This window comes from Diaporthe batatas, assembly GCF_019321695.1.
Source record: "Diaporthe batatas strain CRI 302-4 chromosome Unknown Contig00015, whole genome shotgun sequence".
Classification (NCBI taxonomy): Eukaryota; Fungi; Ascomycota; class Sordariomycetes; order Diaporthales; family Diaporthaceae; genus Diaporthe; species Diaporthe batatas.
Genome location: NW_025408562.1, coordinates 1,170,047 through 1,187,338, shown reverse-complemented (window position 1 = coordinate 1,187,338; position 17,292 = coordinate 1,170,047). Strand labels below are relative to the sequence as shown.

Sequence of the window (17,292 nt, the reverse complement as noted above, 5' to 3'; positions counted from 1 at the left end):
ACTACTCATCGCCACATCTCTGCAGGCATCTGCTGCACCTGCCACTGCCGCCATGCCGCAGAACTGGCAGACCGGCAGACTACACCCGCGACCGGTCGAGAGGTGAAGCGACAGTAGTGGAAGTGATGATCGCACTATCGCGGCATACACACCTGTGCCGCCTGTGCCCCAGCCACGGGGTGTGGTTGCTCCCGTCGAGGTAGGGAGGGCTATGAATTCCCTGTTCCTGCAAGGGTACCATGGTCGGCGCAACACGTTGATATGCGAGTCCACAGCCCGGACCTCTTGCCGGTCGAGCTTGTCACCACCGCCCTCAACTCGACGACATCCTTGGTCAGATTGCGCCAGCACGCCAGCCGGCTGCCTGCGAGATACCGACACGGTCAGCAAACTGCATTTTAGCCGAGGGAGGACCACGGCGGTACTGCCGAGCATCGCTGCGTCACTGCTACTTGAGAAGTCATATTTCATGCCAGGAGTCACTCATTAGCCGAATCGAGGCCACGTCTGCTGGATCGATGAAGCGAGAGCTGCTTCTCGGTGCAGGTTTCTGTCCCCCGTCACCGATCTTGGCAGGGACTCTTGCACCTTGGTGGTCGGGTTTCGGGCGGCGTCTTGCGTTGCGCAGCATTCGGGCTGGGTGCCGAGCATTTCTCGCATTTGTTGATTGATTTGCGTTATCAAGTGAAGCCTCTCAGCAGCCACGACGTGAGCCTGGGTGCACGGGGAATCACAATACATCCTTGACAGCCTGCATAATCCTCCAAGGAATCAGATAACGGTGCCTCGCATCCTGGCCTGTCGATGCGCACACTGTATCTGTGTCCCCCTGCCACGAAGCAAGCTTATCCTGTAAGATTTTTGCTTCTGATAACTCCTCCGGGCTGGCATCACCTACGGGGGCTACGGCCCAGCCCAGAGTCAACCTGATGCTCGAGTCTGGCCTCGGACCATCGATCTGGTTTGGCTTTTCCAAATGCGAAATATTGCACACTCTCTTGGCAAATTCTAGGCTGCACAGCCGGAGTGGGTGTGATGCAGCTGGGAGGCGACAGACGTTCAAATCGGTTTATTGAGCACATTTCTCCGTTTTTGCCCAGATGGGGCGGAGACTTTTACCTAATTTCGATCCACCTACCCCGTGGGCAGAAAATGTGGGAAGCCCGCCACGCAGATCGCAAACCAGAATCCGACAAGCCGGAACGTGCCCAGCCCTCGCGGGTGACTGGACCCCCACTGCTCCCGCGGGCATGTTTTTTAAAACCGAGGTAGTATCACGGTCAACGGCGGCCAAGTTTAATAGCTGACACTGCTTCGGAGGGAAACGAATCCTCGACCGTTGTCCTCCACAACTATGAGCAAACGATTAAGCATCAAGCCGGCCTGGGCGCACTACACTAATACGGGACCCGCTGACAGAACCTAAATCCGTGGCCTAGGGTTGCCGGGCCGGATCCAGGGACGTGATGTTATGAGAACTGGGTAAGATGTCCCTCGTCTCTGTGAAGGAATCGCCACTCTCGAATTGTTCTGCCCACTGCAGACTTCAAATAGGGCATATGCTCGTTATGTATGTCTGCAACGCATAGACTGGCCACGCGAATGGCACAATAATCCTTACAGCGCGAGAGCTCGGGGACCTATCAGTTGATTGCCGTTAGCCGCCGACTGCAACAACGGCCCCGCACGCGCGCAGCGTCAAGGTGAGCTCTGTGAGTCGAATGGTATCTTGCACGGCTAGACTCATGTCTTCTTGACCTGGCTTCTATCGCGATATCGAGACACCCTGTGTCTTGTTCTTCTCATGCCTCACATATGTCATTGTCCAAGTGACATGTAAGTAATGCTGCGTCCCAGCCCTATCCAAAGATGGGTCTCGGCACAAGCGTCTCATCCCTCCTCGAGACGTACGACAACTGCATATCGCTCCTAAAGGCTTTCAAAAGGCGGGACAAGCAAGATGGCAGCAGCCGCAAAGGCACAAAGTCGAGCGACCAACAGGCGCTTCTGAAGCGCTCGCTGAAGACGGACCGCAAGAAGGTCGAGCGCGCCTACTCGTCTCGGGTATCTGCGTCGGGGGACCGCTTCGAGAAGGGCGACACCAAGGCGCTCTCGTCCCTGGGCAGGGTCATCCAGAAGCTCAACGCAGCCATCGCCAGCCTGATACGGACGGCGAGCAAGGGCCGCGGCGCGGGCCTGGACTACCAGTCGCTGATGTCGCTGTCCAACTCGTCGAGGTCACAGGCCATCAAGGCCTTCGACCAGCTCTCGCGCCGCCTCGACAGCAGCAGGTCGTCCCGCAGCTCGGCCGCCTCGACCACATCGTCCTCCAAGTCGGCGCGGACGTCAAAGTCCTCCAGCAGCAAGGCCTCCAAGACGACAACAAGCTCGTCATCCTCCTCCAAGCCGAGCGACGGCGGGAAGCACAAGAGGAAGTCGTCCAAGGCGTCCAAAAGGCACAACCATAACACCGGCCATAAGGAGCCGAGGAGACAACAACAACAACACCAAGAGGCGGAGCGGCCAGGAGAGAGACTGCCGCCCCTGCGCATGGACATGAGCAGCAGCATCGCGACGCCGCTGCTGGACGCGATGGACCACAGCCCCGAGCACAGCGCCCGCAGCTCGCTGCGGCGGCGGCCCAGCTTCGCGAACCGGTTCTCGCTCATATCCATGTCCTCGGACAGCACGCGGCTGGGCGAGATCCCGGAGAGGAAGTGGCACCGTGGAGGTGGTGGTGGAGGCGGTGGCTTCGGCTTGGATGAATATAACACGCCCGTCATGTACCCGGTGCGGCCTTACCAGCCGCAGGTGAGGGAGAGGAGGTTCCTGGGCTTGTTCAGGCGCGGCCCGGCGCCGGGCGGGCATTGAGTTGTGACGGGGGCGTGGCGGGTATCCGTGGACATGCATGCATGTCATGTGTGGTCCTCGTCAAGGTGGGATCTTGTATGACCGGCGGAGGAACCCGTCTGGAGCCTGTTGCATATCACCCAGCGAGCTGACACGTGTGGCGGAGAGGCCTGACACATTGTCCAGAGGTTAATCTGTATAGTGACAAGACGGATGCGAGGTATCGTGTGACCTACGGCCTCGCTTCTGGGCAGCTTGCGTGGGAAAGGTCGTGAAGGAATGTCTGTTGGCACAAGAGCCAGAAGTATGAGATGCCATCGTTCCAGCTGTGTGACGAGAATTATCATGTCCCGGTACTTGCTTCCTGAGCTCTAGCCGGAGAGTCCATGCGGGAGACAGAACGCAAGGTATAATCGACGCAGAACGGGGAGGGGGGGACAAAATAGACCATTTATGCGCCTCGGTAGAGTGACCTGGTATCTGATCTGAAGTTTCACTGCTGTAGAGAGAGACTTTGAGCAAAGCTTAGGTGTCCGCTGCACGACATGGCATATATTCCCCTGGTCTCATACAGGACAGGATCATATGGGAATATCTCTTATAGGATAACCTCCCAAGGTCGACCTCCAGGGCTCCCAAGGCCAACCTCGTGCAGAATAATCTCTCATAAGACAACATCTTAAGCTCCTATGGTACATATGGGAGACATTCCTACAAGCTAACACGTGAAGTAGCCGAGCCAGCCAGAGGGGATCTCGTATGATAATATTATATTAATTTTCACCAGTGTGGAGGTGTTTTCGTAGTTGGAGGCTCGTCCGGGGTCACCCCTTCCCCACAGATCAAGGTGCTCCGTGCTGTGGAAATTTCAAGTGGGCAAGTGGGGAAAGAACACCTCGCAAGCTCCCAAGCTTCGCTGCGAGAGCACACACACCAACTCCAGAAGTGCCCCTCCATTTCTCCATCCCGCCCACGACGTCGCGTGCCCTGCACACCGCACCACCACGCAACACACGTACGCCCGAAGCTTGGGAGAAGGGAGAAGCTCAGCACACCCTCGCCCTGCCATTGGACATCGTGTCACCGCGTCCCAAGGCCATGCGCACGACATAGCCCGCCTTCTGGTCACCGACTTCGCATCGCCACTATTTACCTTCCTCCCACCCTCCCACCATGGCCGCCTCCCTGGCCTCCCTCCTCGCGCGCGCCAGCATAGACGACCCCTCCGAGGCCCTCTCGATCGCCGATGCCGCCCTCGCATCGTCCAAGTCCGACCTGACCGCCCAGCACACCAAGGTCGTCGCCCTCCTGCGCCTGGACCAGTACGAAGATGCCCTCCGCGTCATCGCCGCCGCCGGCACCGCCCTCGAGGAGCGCTGCATCCTCGAGAAGACATATGCCCTGTACAAGACCGGCGCCCTCGACGAGGCCGCCGCCCTGCTCGAGGGCCGCGAGATCGCCAGCGCCGACCGCCCGCTGAAGCACGTCGCCGCCCAGATCGCATACAGGACCGAGCGCTTCAGCCAGGCCGCCGAGCTGTACTCGCTGCTGATGGACGACGACAGCACCGCCGTGCTCGGCGAGGACACCGACCTCGTCATCAACCAGCTGGCCACGCACGCGCAGCTCGAGTGGCAGGGGCGGGGCGACCTGGTGCCCGACAAGAGCAAGCAGCCCAGGAGGGAGGACATGGAGGCCTTCGAGACCGCGTACAATGCCGGCTGTGGCTGCGTCGCGAGGGGAGACCTGGCCAAGGCATCCATCCTGCTCAAGAGGGCTGCGGATCTCTGCGACGCCGCCGAGGACCTGAGCGACGAGGAGAAGAAGGTCGAGCTGCTTCCCATCCGCCTGCAGCAGGCCTACGTCTTCACGCTACTAGGCAAGACTGAAGAGGCGACGGCCCTGCAGAAGGAGACGGAGAGCTACGAGTGAGTCCTTGAGGTGTTTTCAAAAGCTGGGAGGGTGTGCTAACCGCTCTGGCAGGACCTCTGATGTCTCAATCAAGGCGGCAGCCGGTTGGAACTCGCTGATCGCCAAATCCCTCGCCAACCAGTACATGGTTCAGAGACTCTCTGAACTGATACCCGAAGCAAAAGTCGGCAACAATCGACTCTTCAACCACCAAGCCGTGGGCGTGACCCGCAACCTGCACGCAAACGCCTTACAGTGCTACAAGCAGAAAGAGGTCAAGAACAAGACAGCCGGCCTCCTGAAAGAGGACCCCGTACCTTCCACAGATCTCGAACGGGTATATGCTGGTTACTTCAACGCCGCGGCGCAACTCAAGACCCAGACCGACAAAGGCCAAACCGACAAGGCGGCGTTGAAGAAGATCCTTGCGGTTCTCGAGAAGAGGCCGTATGACGTCGGCCTTCTGCTTACGGTGATACACCTGTACATCCAGGCCAAGAACTACGATAGCGCGATCGATGTGCTCCAAAAGTTCTTCAAGTACGTCGAGTCGGCAGGGGCTAGCGACCATGAGGACGTGCGGTACGCGCCGGGGCTTGTCGCCCTGGCCGTGGCGCTCTACCGCACGCAGAACCGACGGAAGGACATCCGGGACGAGCTGGGCCGGGCCGCAGCATACTGGCAGAAGATACCCAAGAACTCGTCCACGACGCTGCTGCGGGAGGCAGGAATAGAGCTCCTGCACTCGTCCAAGCCGTCCGACCTCGCGACCGCCGGCGCCGCCTTCGAGCGCATGGTCGACCAGGACCCCGAGGACAGGATCGCGCAGGCCGGGGTCGTCGCCTCCTTCGCGACCACCGACTACGCCAAGGCCGAGCCACACCTCCCGTCGCTCACCTCGGTCGAGGAGCTCACAGACGGGATCGACGTCTCTGCCCTCCTCGACGCGGGCGTGCCCGCCTTCGCCGCCCCCCAACAAGCAGCCGGGAAGCGCAAGGCCGACGAAGCCGCGGCCGGGGCCGGGGCCGGGGCCGGGGCACAACCATCATCGTCGTCGGCGGACAACAACAACAACAACAAGCCCAAGAAGAGGACCCGCCTGGGCAAGAACTACGACCCCAACGTCAAGCCGGACCCGGAGCGGTGGCTGCCCATGCGCGACCGGTCGTACTACAAGCCCAAGGGCCGCAAGAACAAGAAGAGGGCCGCCGACTCGACGCAGGGCGGCGCGGTGGCCGAGTCCGAGACGCTCAGCCTCGCCGGCGGCGCCGGGCAGATCAAGGTCGAGAAGGCGCCGCAGGGGGGCGGCGGCGGCGGGAAGAAGGGCAAGAAGGGGAGGAAGTGAGCGGTTGTTGTCGGAGGGGGGAAGGGGAAGACAGGGGTTAAGAGTACCTACCTAGTTGTGTAGCTAGTTAGCCGTGAGATGCCGGCCCGCGGGCATGTTTCAATCGAGACTACATACAGGCCGGGCGGTAGATACCCGACGGTTAAAGGTTGTCTCCTGATTGATTTGGACTTGATGCGCCTCGTGCGAGGGTGAACCTCCCCCAGCCTGAGGTGAACAACCCCCTATCGAACAGTCAGTCTCCTGGCGGACAACATTCATCCCATGCGATACCCATCTACAGGATGACCCTCCCTCCCTCCCTCCCTCACTCTACGGGACAGTCTCCTACAACGAAGAGACCCTCTTCCCAGCCGCACGAGGTTATCCCCCCATCCCATGCCCATCACCATACCAGCCCTCACCCTTCCCCCCCCTCTGTAAAGGAAGTGGCAGCTAGCTAGCTGCTGCTGGGGTAGAAGCAGTCGTGGTGGTGGGAGTAGCAGCAACCACCCCATCGGCCGACCAGCAATATCCATCCCGCCGCCCCGGGGGCCCGGGTGGCCGGTCCATTTTACAAACGCCCCTCACCTGCGTAGATGAGCAAAAGAGAGAGAGAGAGAGAGAGAGAGAAATCACATATCTGAGCAAGATCAAACCACCAGAAAGCAAGAAGGGAAGGGGGAAAACCAAAAAAGGAACAATTCTAACATGGCCCCCCCTGCCCTGGCCGGGGCTCTCGCCCCTCCCCCACCCAATATCTCCCCTTCGCCCGCCGACTTACACCAAGTGGTACCATAAATTTTTTGTCTTCTCCCAGGATATGGGGGAAAACAGCGATCAGGCACGCACACGTAGGTAGGTATGCATATATGCATCAATATATGTATATATGCGAGGGCGGATACAGAATCAATATCCCCTACCCTACCCTACCCTACCCATCCCATCCCATCCCATCCCACCCCATCCCATCCCTCGTCCCTTCGAGAAACAAACAGCTGCATACCTAACTAGCCAGCTCACCGCAGCCGCTGGTCCGCAGCGCCCGCCCGCCCGCCGCCCGCCGCGTGCACACACACACAAAAAAGAGAAGAGGACAAAAACAAAGAGAAGAACAAATAGTCTTGTTGAAGATATGCGGTGGTTATGGTTATGGTTGTTGTGATGGCGTTGGTGCTGGGTGGTGGTGGTGGTGGTGGTATCAAGTTTTTTCGCCCTTTATTCCGTTTTTGCCCCCCTTTCATGCCCCTTTGTCTATGTACATAAATACAGATGATGTCTGTCATCGGATTGAGAGAGAGAAAAAAAAAAACAGAACCAAGAAAAAAGGGGGCTGCTGAAGAAGAAGCCCGGCCGGGTCGGGGTCGGGTGGGTCACGCCAGTAGCGGGGTGGCCTCCTGCCTCCCCAGTCTCTCTCTCTCTCTCTCTCTCTCTCTCTCTCTGTCCTTCGGTGTTGTGGAAGTTTGATTATTAACTAAGTATCGTAGACAGAATGAAATCGTTTCATCATGACCTCCCACACACCAATGCCGCGATCATTTTTCCTTCTTGTTTCTTTTTCACCCCGCTCGCTGTTCGACGGAGTAGGTACGGGGATGCGACCCGCTGTCAAGTCGGTCCGGTCCGGGTTCAAACAAGCACGGGAACAGCAGCGTTCGCCTCCTCCTGGCCGCCTCCCTCCTTGGCGGTGGTGGCAGCGGTGGGGGTGGCGTCGTCCAGCAGCTCCCCGCCCGCGCCGCCGTCCTTGACGCTGCCGGCGGACGGCGGGGTCGCCGGCCCGGGCTCCGGGGTGAAGAACAGCGTCTCCCTGGTCTTGTTCATCGTCGCGCTCTTGAACTCCGAGTCCTCGTCGTCGTCGTCAAGCGCGTCTGCCAGGCTGCTGCTACCCTGCTCCTCCTCCTCCTTGAGCGCCTCGACGTGCTCCGGCAGCAGCGGGCTGCGCCGGCCGTCGGAGAAGCTGAGGGCCGGGTCGCTCTCGCCGTCCGAGGGGACGGTGAGGTTCCCGCCCGAGGACGACGCCTTGGCCGCCTGAGCCGTGCTGTACTTCCTGTGCAGGTCCCTGAAGCTCCGGGCCGTCGCCGTGCTGGCGCTTGCCGCCGAGGACCGCCGCTTGGTGGCGCTCTTCGGGCCCGAGAGCAGGAAGACGCGATAGTCCCCCTCGCCGCTCCCGCTGCCGCTGCCGCTGCCGGTGCCGGCGGCCACGCTCGTGGCCTCGGCGCTGTCGCTGTGCGCAGCACTGCCTTCCACGTTCGACGCCTTACGTGCGCGGAGGTGCTCGTCGGGCGACAGGCTGCTCTGGAGCTCGGACCCGAAGGTGATGACCGAGGCTTTCTTTCCGTGCACGACGAAAGAGCCGGACCCGCGAGTGAGCATCTCGGACTCGTTATCGTCCGTTGAGCCGCTCGTGGCGGGCTCTTTGCCTTTGCGGCTTCGAGCATGGGACAGATGGCCCGCGCCCTCTCTGAGGGTGCGCTGCAGGCTGCGGCGGATTTTGTTCTTGTCGGCTTTGTCCATCGAACCACTCTGGGTGGCGTGCTCCGGCCGCTCAGGAGTGGCATCGGGATCGATGGGTTTCGCCTGTTCGATAGGCTCGGGGCTTCGCGTGACCTCCGCACCGAGCAGGCCTGCTTCTTCCAGGAGCTCACGCTCGCGTGCGTCTGGCTCATGGTGATCCTCGCCATTGTCAGCGGCAGCGGCCTCATCAACTGTGGAGCTGGTTTTTATGGCTGTCCGGGGTGGCGTAGTAGGGGTAGACACGTGGGATGAGACCGCGCTCGACACAGAGGCTTTTCTCATGCTGGTTCGGTCAAAGTTCAGTGCGGGCAACTCCCAAGAGTTTTGATGCTTGTGGAATGAAGATGGGGCTGCGGTTGATGGCGGTGTCTGGAACGCCTCGCCCTGTCCTGATTCAGCATCCGACCCGGCGCCTTCTGCGTGGCTGCGCTGCGAGTTGGTCGGCACGGGGACCAGGGGACTCGGCATCACCGTGCCGCTGCTGGCCTTTGAGATCTCACGACCCAGGGCGGGCTTCTCAGGGCTGCTGATGGCTTCCGACATTGGCCCTGCTGGAAGCCCCAGCATTTGCCGCTCTTCTTCGAGATCCATGAGGAGGATGTCTCGATGGCACTTGATCTTACAGATCTCGACCCTCATCCATTTGAGCTGCGCTGCCATACGCCCAGCTGCCATGAGCATCTGGTCCCGAGTCTTTGGTTGCACCGGCGCCAGCAGTTGAAGGTGCCGAGCATTCCTGAGCGCCTGCTCGAGTTTCTTTTCCTCGTGCTGGAGCTTCTCGTTGGCTTCAGCGACCTTGTGGAAGATGATTTCGCGGCGTGCAAACAGGATGTCGTGAGCCATCTGCTGGTCTACTTTCGACCGCGCGATCGTCACCTCTCCACTCGGTGTTTGTACGGCATCCGTTTCCAACCTCCTGAATGCTCTTCGGCCCTGGCCATCGTAGTTGCTGCCCAGGACGCCTCTCATGCGAACGCCGTTCGTCTTGAAAGCCGCCGCATAATTCAATTTCGCCAACCAGTCGTTCATCTCCTCTTCGTTGTCGGCAAGCAGGACCTCTTCAAGTCCTCCTTGTCTCACGTACACGAATGCATGCTTATGCTTCTTGTATGTCGCATCCAACAGGGAGACGGCGCCGTCAGTGGACATCAGGGCGTCTGGTTTAAAAGTCTCCAGCGGTGGCTTGAATATGATCGGCATGGCATCGTGGCCTTGCTTGACATGTGACTCGTACTGGTGCATGAGATTCTTGACCCAGGCAGTGTTGCGAAAGAAGTACAGCTGCGCGCCGGTAAGGATGGCCCCCCATTCTTGCCAGGGTGACCTCGTCTTTTTCTTCTTCACGTCCTTGCGCCACAGGAGGCCGACTTTCGTGACCTTTATGTCAACGACGCCAGGTTGTGCCTCCTGGGGATTCGTAACAGTCTTCTCGGTCATGAAGGCATCAGGACGAGACCTTGCTGAAACGATCTGTAGAATACCCGTTCTGAAGAAGGTTCTCTGCAGTTCCTTGAGGTTCAAGCTCTGAGCCGTCCCAAGGTAGCTGAAGTGTTCGTCCAGTTGCATCACGTCCTTCAGATTTGGCCGCAGTATGTCAAGTCTGTTATCCAAAATGATGGTATATGGATCAATGGGCTCCTTGGAAGCTCGTTTGCTTGCGGGGTCTGGCACGTTGGCATTGGGCAATATTGACTTCTTCTTGGAGGTCTTGCTGGCAATTATCCGGTCTCCATTCATGTCCAGATCATCCTCGACGTGGATGAAGGGCGTGTAGGTGATATTGTCGTAGAAAACCTCGAGTATCTCGTCGAAGATTCCTTCCCCCTTAGTATTCTTGATGTAGTCGGGTTTCTGCATTTTGTGCTTGTTGTTTTTGTTGAACACGTCGGTATGCAGAATCAGGATCGAGAAGGCTATGAAATATGCCTGATCCGGGTTCGCGTAGATTCCAGGGTTGCATTCATGATAGCGGTTGGCGAAAGCTTGTAGAAAACGATCAATGTGCTGCGTCTCCTTGGGTAGCTCCGCGGACATCAACAGCTTCCTTATAGCCATGTCCATGGGGTCGCCGAAGAAGCCAAATCTCCGCATGTAGCTCCTAAGAACAGCGAGAGAGAAGGCGTCTGAGCTCTTTGAGATCGCTGCAGCTATGACGCTGCGACTTGCGACTTCCTCGAGGCGCTCGAGGTATCTCCCTGGATTCTCATCCTCCCGTCGCTCGGGCAGGACGACCGACTCTCTTTGTATATTCAGAGAGTTATCCTTGGAGGTATTGGATCCCGGGGTGGCTGGTGTACCGGTTCCCTGACGCAGAGACTCGGGGTTGTTCCGCAACCTGCTGATCCCCAAGAGGTCACCAAAGCTTTTTCGGCCCGTCGAAGTAGATGCTCGTGGGACTGATGGTGCCAGACGCTCGTCGACGGACTCCCGGCCGAGAGAACTCATTGTCGACGACCTACCCCGCAAATTGACATGTGATCTTGTTGGCGACGAGGCACCACTGTTAGTAGATCTCGGCCGGAAGAGAGCTGTTGCTGGTGAGGCATGTGATTTCTGAAACAAAGCCCGCGCAGGCGATGGCCCTGGGGGTGTGGTTACGCCGTTGCCCCCACTGGGACCTCGGGCGACAGGAGTTTGCTGGGGTCCAAATCCAGAGGCGGCGGACGAAGTGCTCGCGCGCACGGGAGTCGAGGGTGCCAGAGACGGGTTCGAGTTGGCGTTGTTTTCATGGCTGCGATTCTTCTGCAGATGCGCAATGGGAAACATAGGCTCGGGCTGTTTTGGCTTCCGCCGTGGGAGTCGGAAGAAGTTGCTCGTGTTCGAACTAGCAGACGAGTTGGGTGCCGTACTCCCGCGCATGCGTTCCGAGCTGTCTTCGGACCTTGAGGACTCGGACAACCTGGTCGCGGGAAATGGAAGCGGGGGGTGCTGAACGGCGCCATTGCTTGAAGGGGCGTTCGATGACTTGGGCCGCTTTGGTTCCTCTATGCTTATAGACATTTTTCCGTTGGAGCTGCCGGGTAGGAAGGACTTGCGCCTGTCCTTTTTGCTGAGCCCCTGGGTTGAAGGCCGTTGCTGAAGCTGTGGATGTTGTTGTTGTTGCTGTTGTTGTTGCTGCTGCTGCTGCTGTTGCTGGTCGGCCCGCATCTCCTCTCCAGAACGCCGTAGACGACCAAACATGCGGGATGGTTTCCTGGGAACAGTACCGAAATCCACCGTGGGCGCGGTGGTTATGATATCTGGGGGAGCTGTGACGTTTCTGTTAGCCAGAGTCTGTTGGCCCCGGTCAGGGCGCGCAGGGTTGTTGAGGAGCAACGTACGGCGCGGCACAGGTGGCGCGGAGTCGTCAACATGGGCCTGCTTCTTGGCCCTGGCCGACAGCTGGGAGTCGGAGGCATTGCGAAACCTCAACATGGAGAAGCGGCGGTGTTTTGGCGTCTCGTCTTGGATGGGCGGCGAGTCGGGGCGTTCGATGGCGTCTCGATTGGGGACAGCCAGGGCATTGTCGGCGGGGGCGGAAGTCGAGGGACTGTCGTGGGGAGGAGTGACGGGGGGAGCTGGTATTGCAGGAGTCGAGCCATTGGCAGGAGCGGCGTCGGCGTCAGCGTCAGCTGAGGCGTGGGAGTCGAAGCGCAACAACTGCAGTTGAGGCAGGTCGTTGTGTGAGGTGGAGGACCTCAAGGGCGGCGGTTCTTTGGGGTCGTGGACCTGGTCTTCTGGGTCCAGAGCTGAGCGGCGCAACTCAGACTCGCTGGCCGGAGTTCCACGCTTGGTGCGAAGAAAGGGCATAATGTGAGTTGGCGGGGATCACCATAGCTTCAGTCCTGGAGAAACGAGTCGACGGCAGGGGTACTATTCCGTTCTGTCAGCCATACCGGTTGGACAGGAGTGGTTGGTTCGGGGATTGCGGCGACGGCGGCACACGAGGTTCGGTCTGGTGGAGGTTGTGGTTTTGGTGGTGGTGGGCGGCCGAGAGAGGCAGTGCAGTGCAGGATGGCCAGGGCAGTTGGCTGCACAGGGCGGGCAAGGCTCGAAGGATTGGGATGGAGCGGCGTGGTGTCGTCGAGAAGAGTCGTGGGCTGCAGGGCTGCAGGGCTGCAGGTTGGGAGGACTGACGAGAGGATTACGCCAGAGCTGTTGTCCCGTGGCTCCCGTGGCTCCGCGGCTCCGACCAAGACAGAGAGGCCAGGCCAAGGCTCTAGGTATAGTCCGACGGGATGGGCGGCGATGGAGAGGTTGGGAGGATGGGATGTCGGAGTTGGCTGGAGGCCGGGAGGCTGGACGTCGGAAGGCTGGACGTTGGATTTGGACGCTGGAGGGGTTTGTCCTGCGCGCCCCAAGACGCAACTGCAGGAGGCAGGCAGGCAGGCAGGCAGGGTAGGTTCCTTGCAAGTTGGCGTGGCAGGTGTGGTAGCTTGCGAGGCGGGCAGGTTCGGCAGGGCTGGCTCCTGGAAGCAAGGGCTCCCGCGGGATGCTTTGGGAGATCAATCAATGCTCGAGTGGCCGGTGTGCCGTGACAGCCTTCCTGCCTTCCTATTCCTGGGTGGCAGGAGACAGACGGGCCTGATGACAGGGAATAGGGGATACACCCTGGACCACCAGGGCCACCAGGGCCACCAGGGCCAAAAGACAGTAATGTGCCTGGCTCCTGGCAGTTGTGATGGGCGCCAAAGTAACGGGAAGCGGGTCGGCTTGTGCCAATTCCCTTCTCTCCACTTTGGAGCCACGAGAGATGACGGGCATGGGCTTCCAATCCCCACACTCTTCTCTTGCTTCCCTTTCAGCTGCAGCCATTCCGACCTGCCCCAGCACCAGCGTAACGCTGGAAATTTCCCGTTGCGGTCGGCCCTGCCCCAGACGCATGCACGCAAAATCCACGCAGACCACACAACCACAAGACACGCGCGCAGGCGCACGGGACGCTGGATGCTCCCTCGTGCCAGCCCCAACCAGGCCCAGGCGACAGGGACCGAGATGAGCGCCTGATGATCAAGCTCTTGTCCTACTTGTTCCTACTTGCCGTCTCTCCGGCATTGCAGAGGCTGCATGCTGCTTACCACATTACTTGGGACGAGTTTGATATTGCAACTCGGATCCTACGGCGGTGGACTCGCCAGTGCGGCTGCAGCACAACAAGCTCAGAGTCAATTGTCTTGACCACATGCTGACGGAACCTAATTGATTGTGCTGCCACGGTAGTCTGGGTACTCGGCACTCGACTTTATACGGCAACCATGTACTGTGTTGTGTCGGTAAGGGGGCCTACCTGCTGGTCTGTCCGTATCTTTAATTGGCCAATCACACAGATATCGTATACAGCACTTGGTAGGGCTATTTTCCCCCCTGGGCCCTTGGGTGTGGCTACCTAGGTACTTAGGTTTTCGAGCCTCAACTGTCGGCCGGTTGACGCCAAGCTCCCAAAACGGGTGCCTAGCTACCTCAATGCTATCTGAGTGGCTATCTATCTACCTATCTGTTTATCTATCGCAGGTTGGAGGGACAAATAATACTTGGCCCAAGGACCATGATCACGGCCTGTTTGCAAGCAACAACAACAACATCATCATCCCTTGCATCCTTTGCCATAACCTAAGCAGACCCGAGGACCGAACGCTCTTCGGATGCTGGGCCGCCCTGCACGGTGGTAGCCGCTACGAGGCCGCGACGCAATCGGCCGCCACTTCTATCTAACCGGTCCCGAGTTTCGATTCCCAACCTCCCGCACCTGCACCGTCAGTTCCGACGTGCATACAGAATAGCCCTCGCCCGGCGTATGCCTCGCCCCGCCCTGCCACGATAAGATGCAGCTCCCATCCACCCTCCTCCTCCCCGTCCTCCTCGCCTCCTCCGCCCCCGGCATCGCCGCCGCCGCCGCAGCAGCACACGGCCTCCACAACCACCACCACCACCCGGAACGGTCCGTCTTCCCATGGCTGACATGGCTGCGGGATAGCGCGGTGGAGATGGTCTTTGGCCACCCGCCCTCGAGGAAGTTTGAGCACTATGAGCCAAGCCTGGGCCGGAGATATCAGAATGACATTGTCCTCCGCTTCAACGTCTCCACCGCCGAGGAGGAGACCGCCCTGGCAAAGGCCACGGAGCGTATGTTCCTGGACATATGGTCGTGGGATGGCACCGGCACCGTCGACCTGATGGTACAGAAGAAGAGCCTCAAATCGCTGCTGGAGCTGCTGCCGCCGTCCCTGGGCAGGTCGTACTCGGTCATGGTCGACAACCTGCCCTCCGCCATCTATGCGTCCTATCCCTCCCCACCGAAACCAAAGGAGCCGTCCCCCCAGCTCGAGCGCAAGTTCAGCGTCGACCTGATGAACCCGCCCCGGTCCCCCAACGGCGGCGGCGGCGGCGGCGGCGACGAGGGCCTGTACTTCTTCCGCAACTACCAGCCCCACAGGGTCGTCATGCGGTGGATGCGCCTGATCGAGGCCATGTTCCCCTCCTTTGTGCGCTACACCACCATCGGCCAGTCCTACGAGGGCCGCGACATCCCCGCCCTCGTCGTCGGCCCCGGGTTCACCGGCGAGGGCCAGCCCCGCCGCACCCTCGTCGTCATGGGCGGCTCCCACGCCCGCGAGTGGATCTCCACCACCACCGTCAACTACCTCGCCTGGGCCCTCGTGACCAGCTACGGCAAGGACCCGCTCGTCACCAGGTTCCTCGACAAGTTCGACGTCGTCTTCATCCCCGAGCTCAACCCGGACGGCATCGAGTACACCTGGACCGCCGACCGCCTGTGGCGCAAGTCCCGCCAGCACACCAGCGGCATGTACTGCCACGGGCTCGACCTCGACCACGCGTTTGGGTATCAGTGGGACGGGTCTGGGCTGCACGACAGCGACCCCTGTTCAGAGAGCGTATGTTGCCCTGAATCTCCTCCCCTTAGACACAGTTTGCATTTCATGAACGGGCTGGCCCATGTCTCCTCCCCAGCAGGACGCTGCAACGAACAATTCACCCCGGGTGGTCTGCTAACAAGTCAAACCGGACAGTTCGGCGGCGACGAGCCCTGGGAGTCCGTCGAGGTCTCGGCCCTGCGCGACTGGGCCAAGCACCAGGCCGAGGCCAACAACGTCGACTTTGTCGGCCTGGTGGACCTGCACTCGTACTCGCAGCAGATCCTGTTCCCCTACGCCTACACCTGCGGCGTCGAGCCGCCCAACATCGAGAAGATGGAGGAGCTGGCCCTGGGGCTGTCAAAGTCCATCCGGCTCTTCTCGGGCGAGAGCTACTCCGTCAAGGCCGCGTGCAGGGGCGCCGTGGCCGGCTCCGGCTCCGGCTCCGGCGGGGCGGCCCCCCTGCGCGTCGAGCCCACGGGCGGCTCGGCCATCGACTGGTTCTACCACGAGCTCGGCGCCCACTACAGCTACCAGATCAAGCTGCGGGACACCGGTAGTTATGGCTTCCTGCTGCCTAGCGACCAGATCATCCCGACTGGGGTATGTACCGATACCAACCTACTAACGCTTTCACCTGTAGACTACTAGTAGCTGACAAACACCGCCAACAGGAGGAGATCCTGCACTCGATCAAGTACCTCGGCGACTTCCTCCTCGGGAACGACGGCATCGAGAACCTGCAGGCCGGCGGCGGCCCCGGCGAGGAGGCTCTCGACGACGAAATCGCGGAGCTCAAGAGGCTACGCCGCAGGATATAGGTGCTCGTGCGTTCTGCCGGGCTGAGGATGGCTGGGCTCCCCTTGCAAATGGTAATCTTGTCTGTGTTTTGTTGGCTTCTTGCATAGGGCGTTCTCGGGGACTTGGGCGGGACCAAGAAACAAAACAAAAAGAAAGGAAAAAACAGCGACGTTGGGGCTCTAGGTTGTTTGCCCCCCGGTGCCGCAGCGGTGTTATGATTGAATGTGAAAAAGTCAGGCATGGTCTCTTCATTTTGTGTAGCAAGCATAGGGAAATGGTAATATCCAATTTGTCCTGCGTGTGTGTCTCTTACGCGGTCATGGTATATCCCCCCCGACTTCATAGGGGACTCTTTCCTTGGGGACTCGCTGTTACGGGGCCTCCTCCTACGAGACAACATTACATGATCTAGTAGGATAATTGCATAAACGCTTATGGAACAACTTCCTATATGAATACCATCCTATAAGACACCCTTGTGGGAATTCTCCTGTATATAAGATTCCCTCTTATGGAATGACCTACAGAGGAACCTTTTATAGAAGACAATCAAGTAAATATATATAAAAAGTTTAACCCACAAGAACTCCGCTTCCAAGTATTTTTAGTCTTGAAGATGTGCCGGATGTACGGTAACAGTACATGTGACAGTCATTGATTTTCGCTCGTGGGTTTACCTATCGCCTGTCAGCCATTGAGATGTCTGTCTTTCATGACATGTGCTCTAAACCCAACAGAGGCCCGGCACTTGCCCAAATTGGAATTGCTCACCGGGGCCTCGTGGGGACCTCAAATGTGATGCTCTCCACTGAGCGGCACAACACAGTGATATCAATTCTTAAAATAGTTGCGCACCCAGGAAATCACGTGTAGAACATAATAATATATGCCGTTGGTACCTAAGTAAGACGGCGATCGAGGAGATGAAATGTGATTTAGGGACACACTGTGGCTTTCAGTATTGAATTATACAGCCCCAAAAAAAAAAGACAAACCCAGCCTCCCTCCGTCTAGTCCTCACAAAACCCCCCAACACCC

The 17,292-nt window shown here is 59.2% G+C and overlaps 4 protein-coding genes across 4 annotated transcripts; 3 read left to right on the top strand and 1 right to left on the bottom strand.

Moving 5' to 3' along the window:
• The first annotated feature begins 1,265 nt into the window (after positions 1-1,265).
• On the top strand, positions 1,266-3,356 carry KVR01_011367 (uncharacterized protein). The gene has a single exon (XM_044781975.1). It carries the CDS (start codon positions 1,870-1,872, stop codon positions 2,869-2,871), a length of 1,002 nt encoding a protein of 333 aa, XP_044639742.1. The 5' UTR covers positions 1,266-1,869; the 3' UTR covers positions 2,872-3,356.
• A 400-nt stretch (positions 3,357-3,756) lies between these two features.
• KVR01_011238 (signal recognition particle subunit SRP72) lies at positions 3,757-6,109 on the top strand. Its single transcript, XM_044794390.1, has 2 exons — positions 3,757-4,778; positions 4,834-6,109. The coding sequence occupies exons 1-2, from the start codon at positions 4,024-4,026 to the stop codon at positions 6,104-6,106; spliced, it is 2,028 nt and encodes a 675-aa protein (XP_044639613.1). The 5' UTR covers positions 3,757-4,023; the 3' UTR covers positions 6,107-6,109.
• A 970-nt stretch (positions 6,110-7,079) lies between these two features.
• Positions 7,080-13,243, bottom strand: KVR01_011315 (Arf family guanine nucleotide exchange factor SYT1). The gene is made up of 3 exons (XM_044789071.1): positions 12,719-13,243; positions 11,923-12,454; positions 7,080-11,850 (listed from the first exon to the last, which is right to left on the bottom strand). Exons 2-3 carry the CDS (start codon positions 12,389-12,391, stop codon positions 7,718-7,720), a joined length of 4,602 nt encoding a protein of 1,533 aa, XP_044639690.1. The 5' UTR covers positions 12,392-12,454; positions 12,719-13,243; the 3' UTR covers positions 7,080-7,717.
• A 109-nt stretch (positions 13,244-13,352) lies between these two features.
• Positions 13,353-16,553, top strand: KVR01_011322 (uncharacterized protein). The gene is made up of 3 exons (XM_044787595.1): positions 13,353-15,474; positions 15,610-16,056; positions 16,128-16,553. Exons 1-3 carry the CDS (start codon positions 14,404-14,406, stop codon positions 16,272-16,274), a joined length of 1,665 nt encoding a protein of 554 aa, XP_044639697.1. The 5' UTR covers positions 13,353-14,403; the 3' UTR covers positions 16,275-16,553.
• The last annotated feature ends 739 nt before the right edge of the window (positions 16,554-17,292 follow it).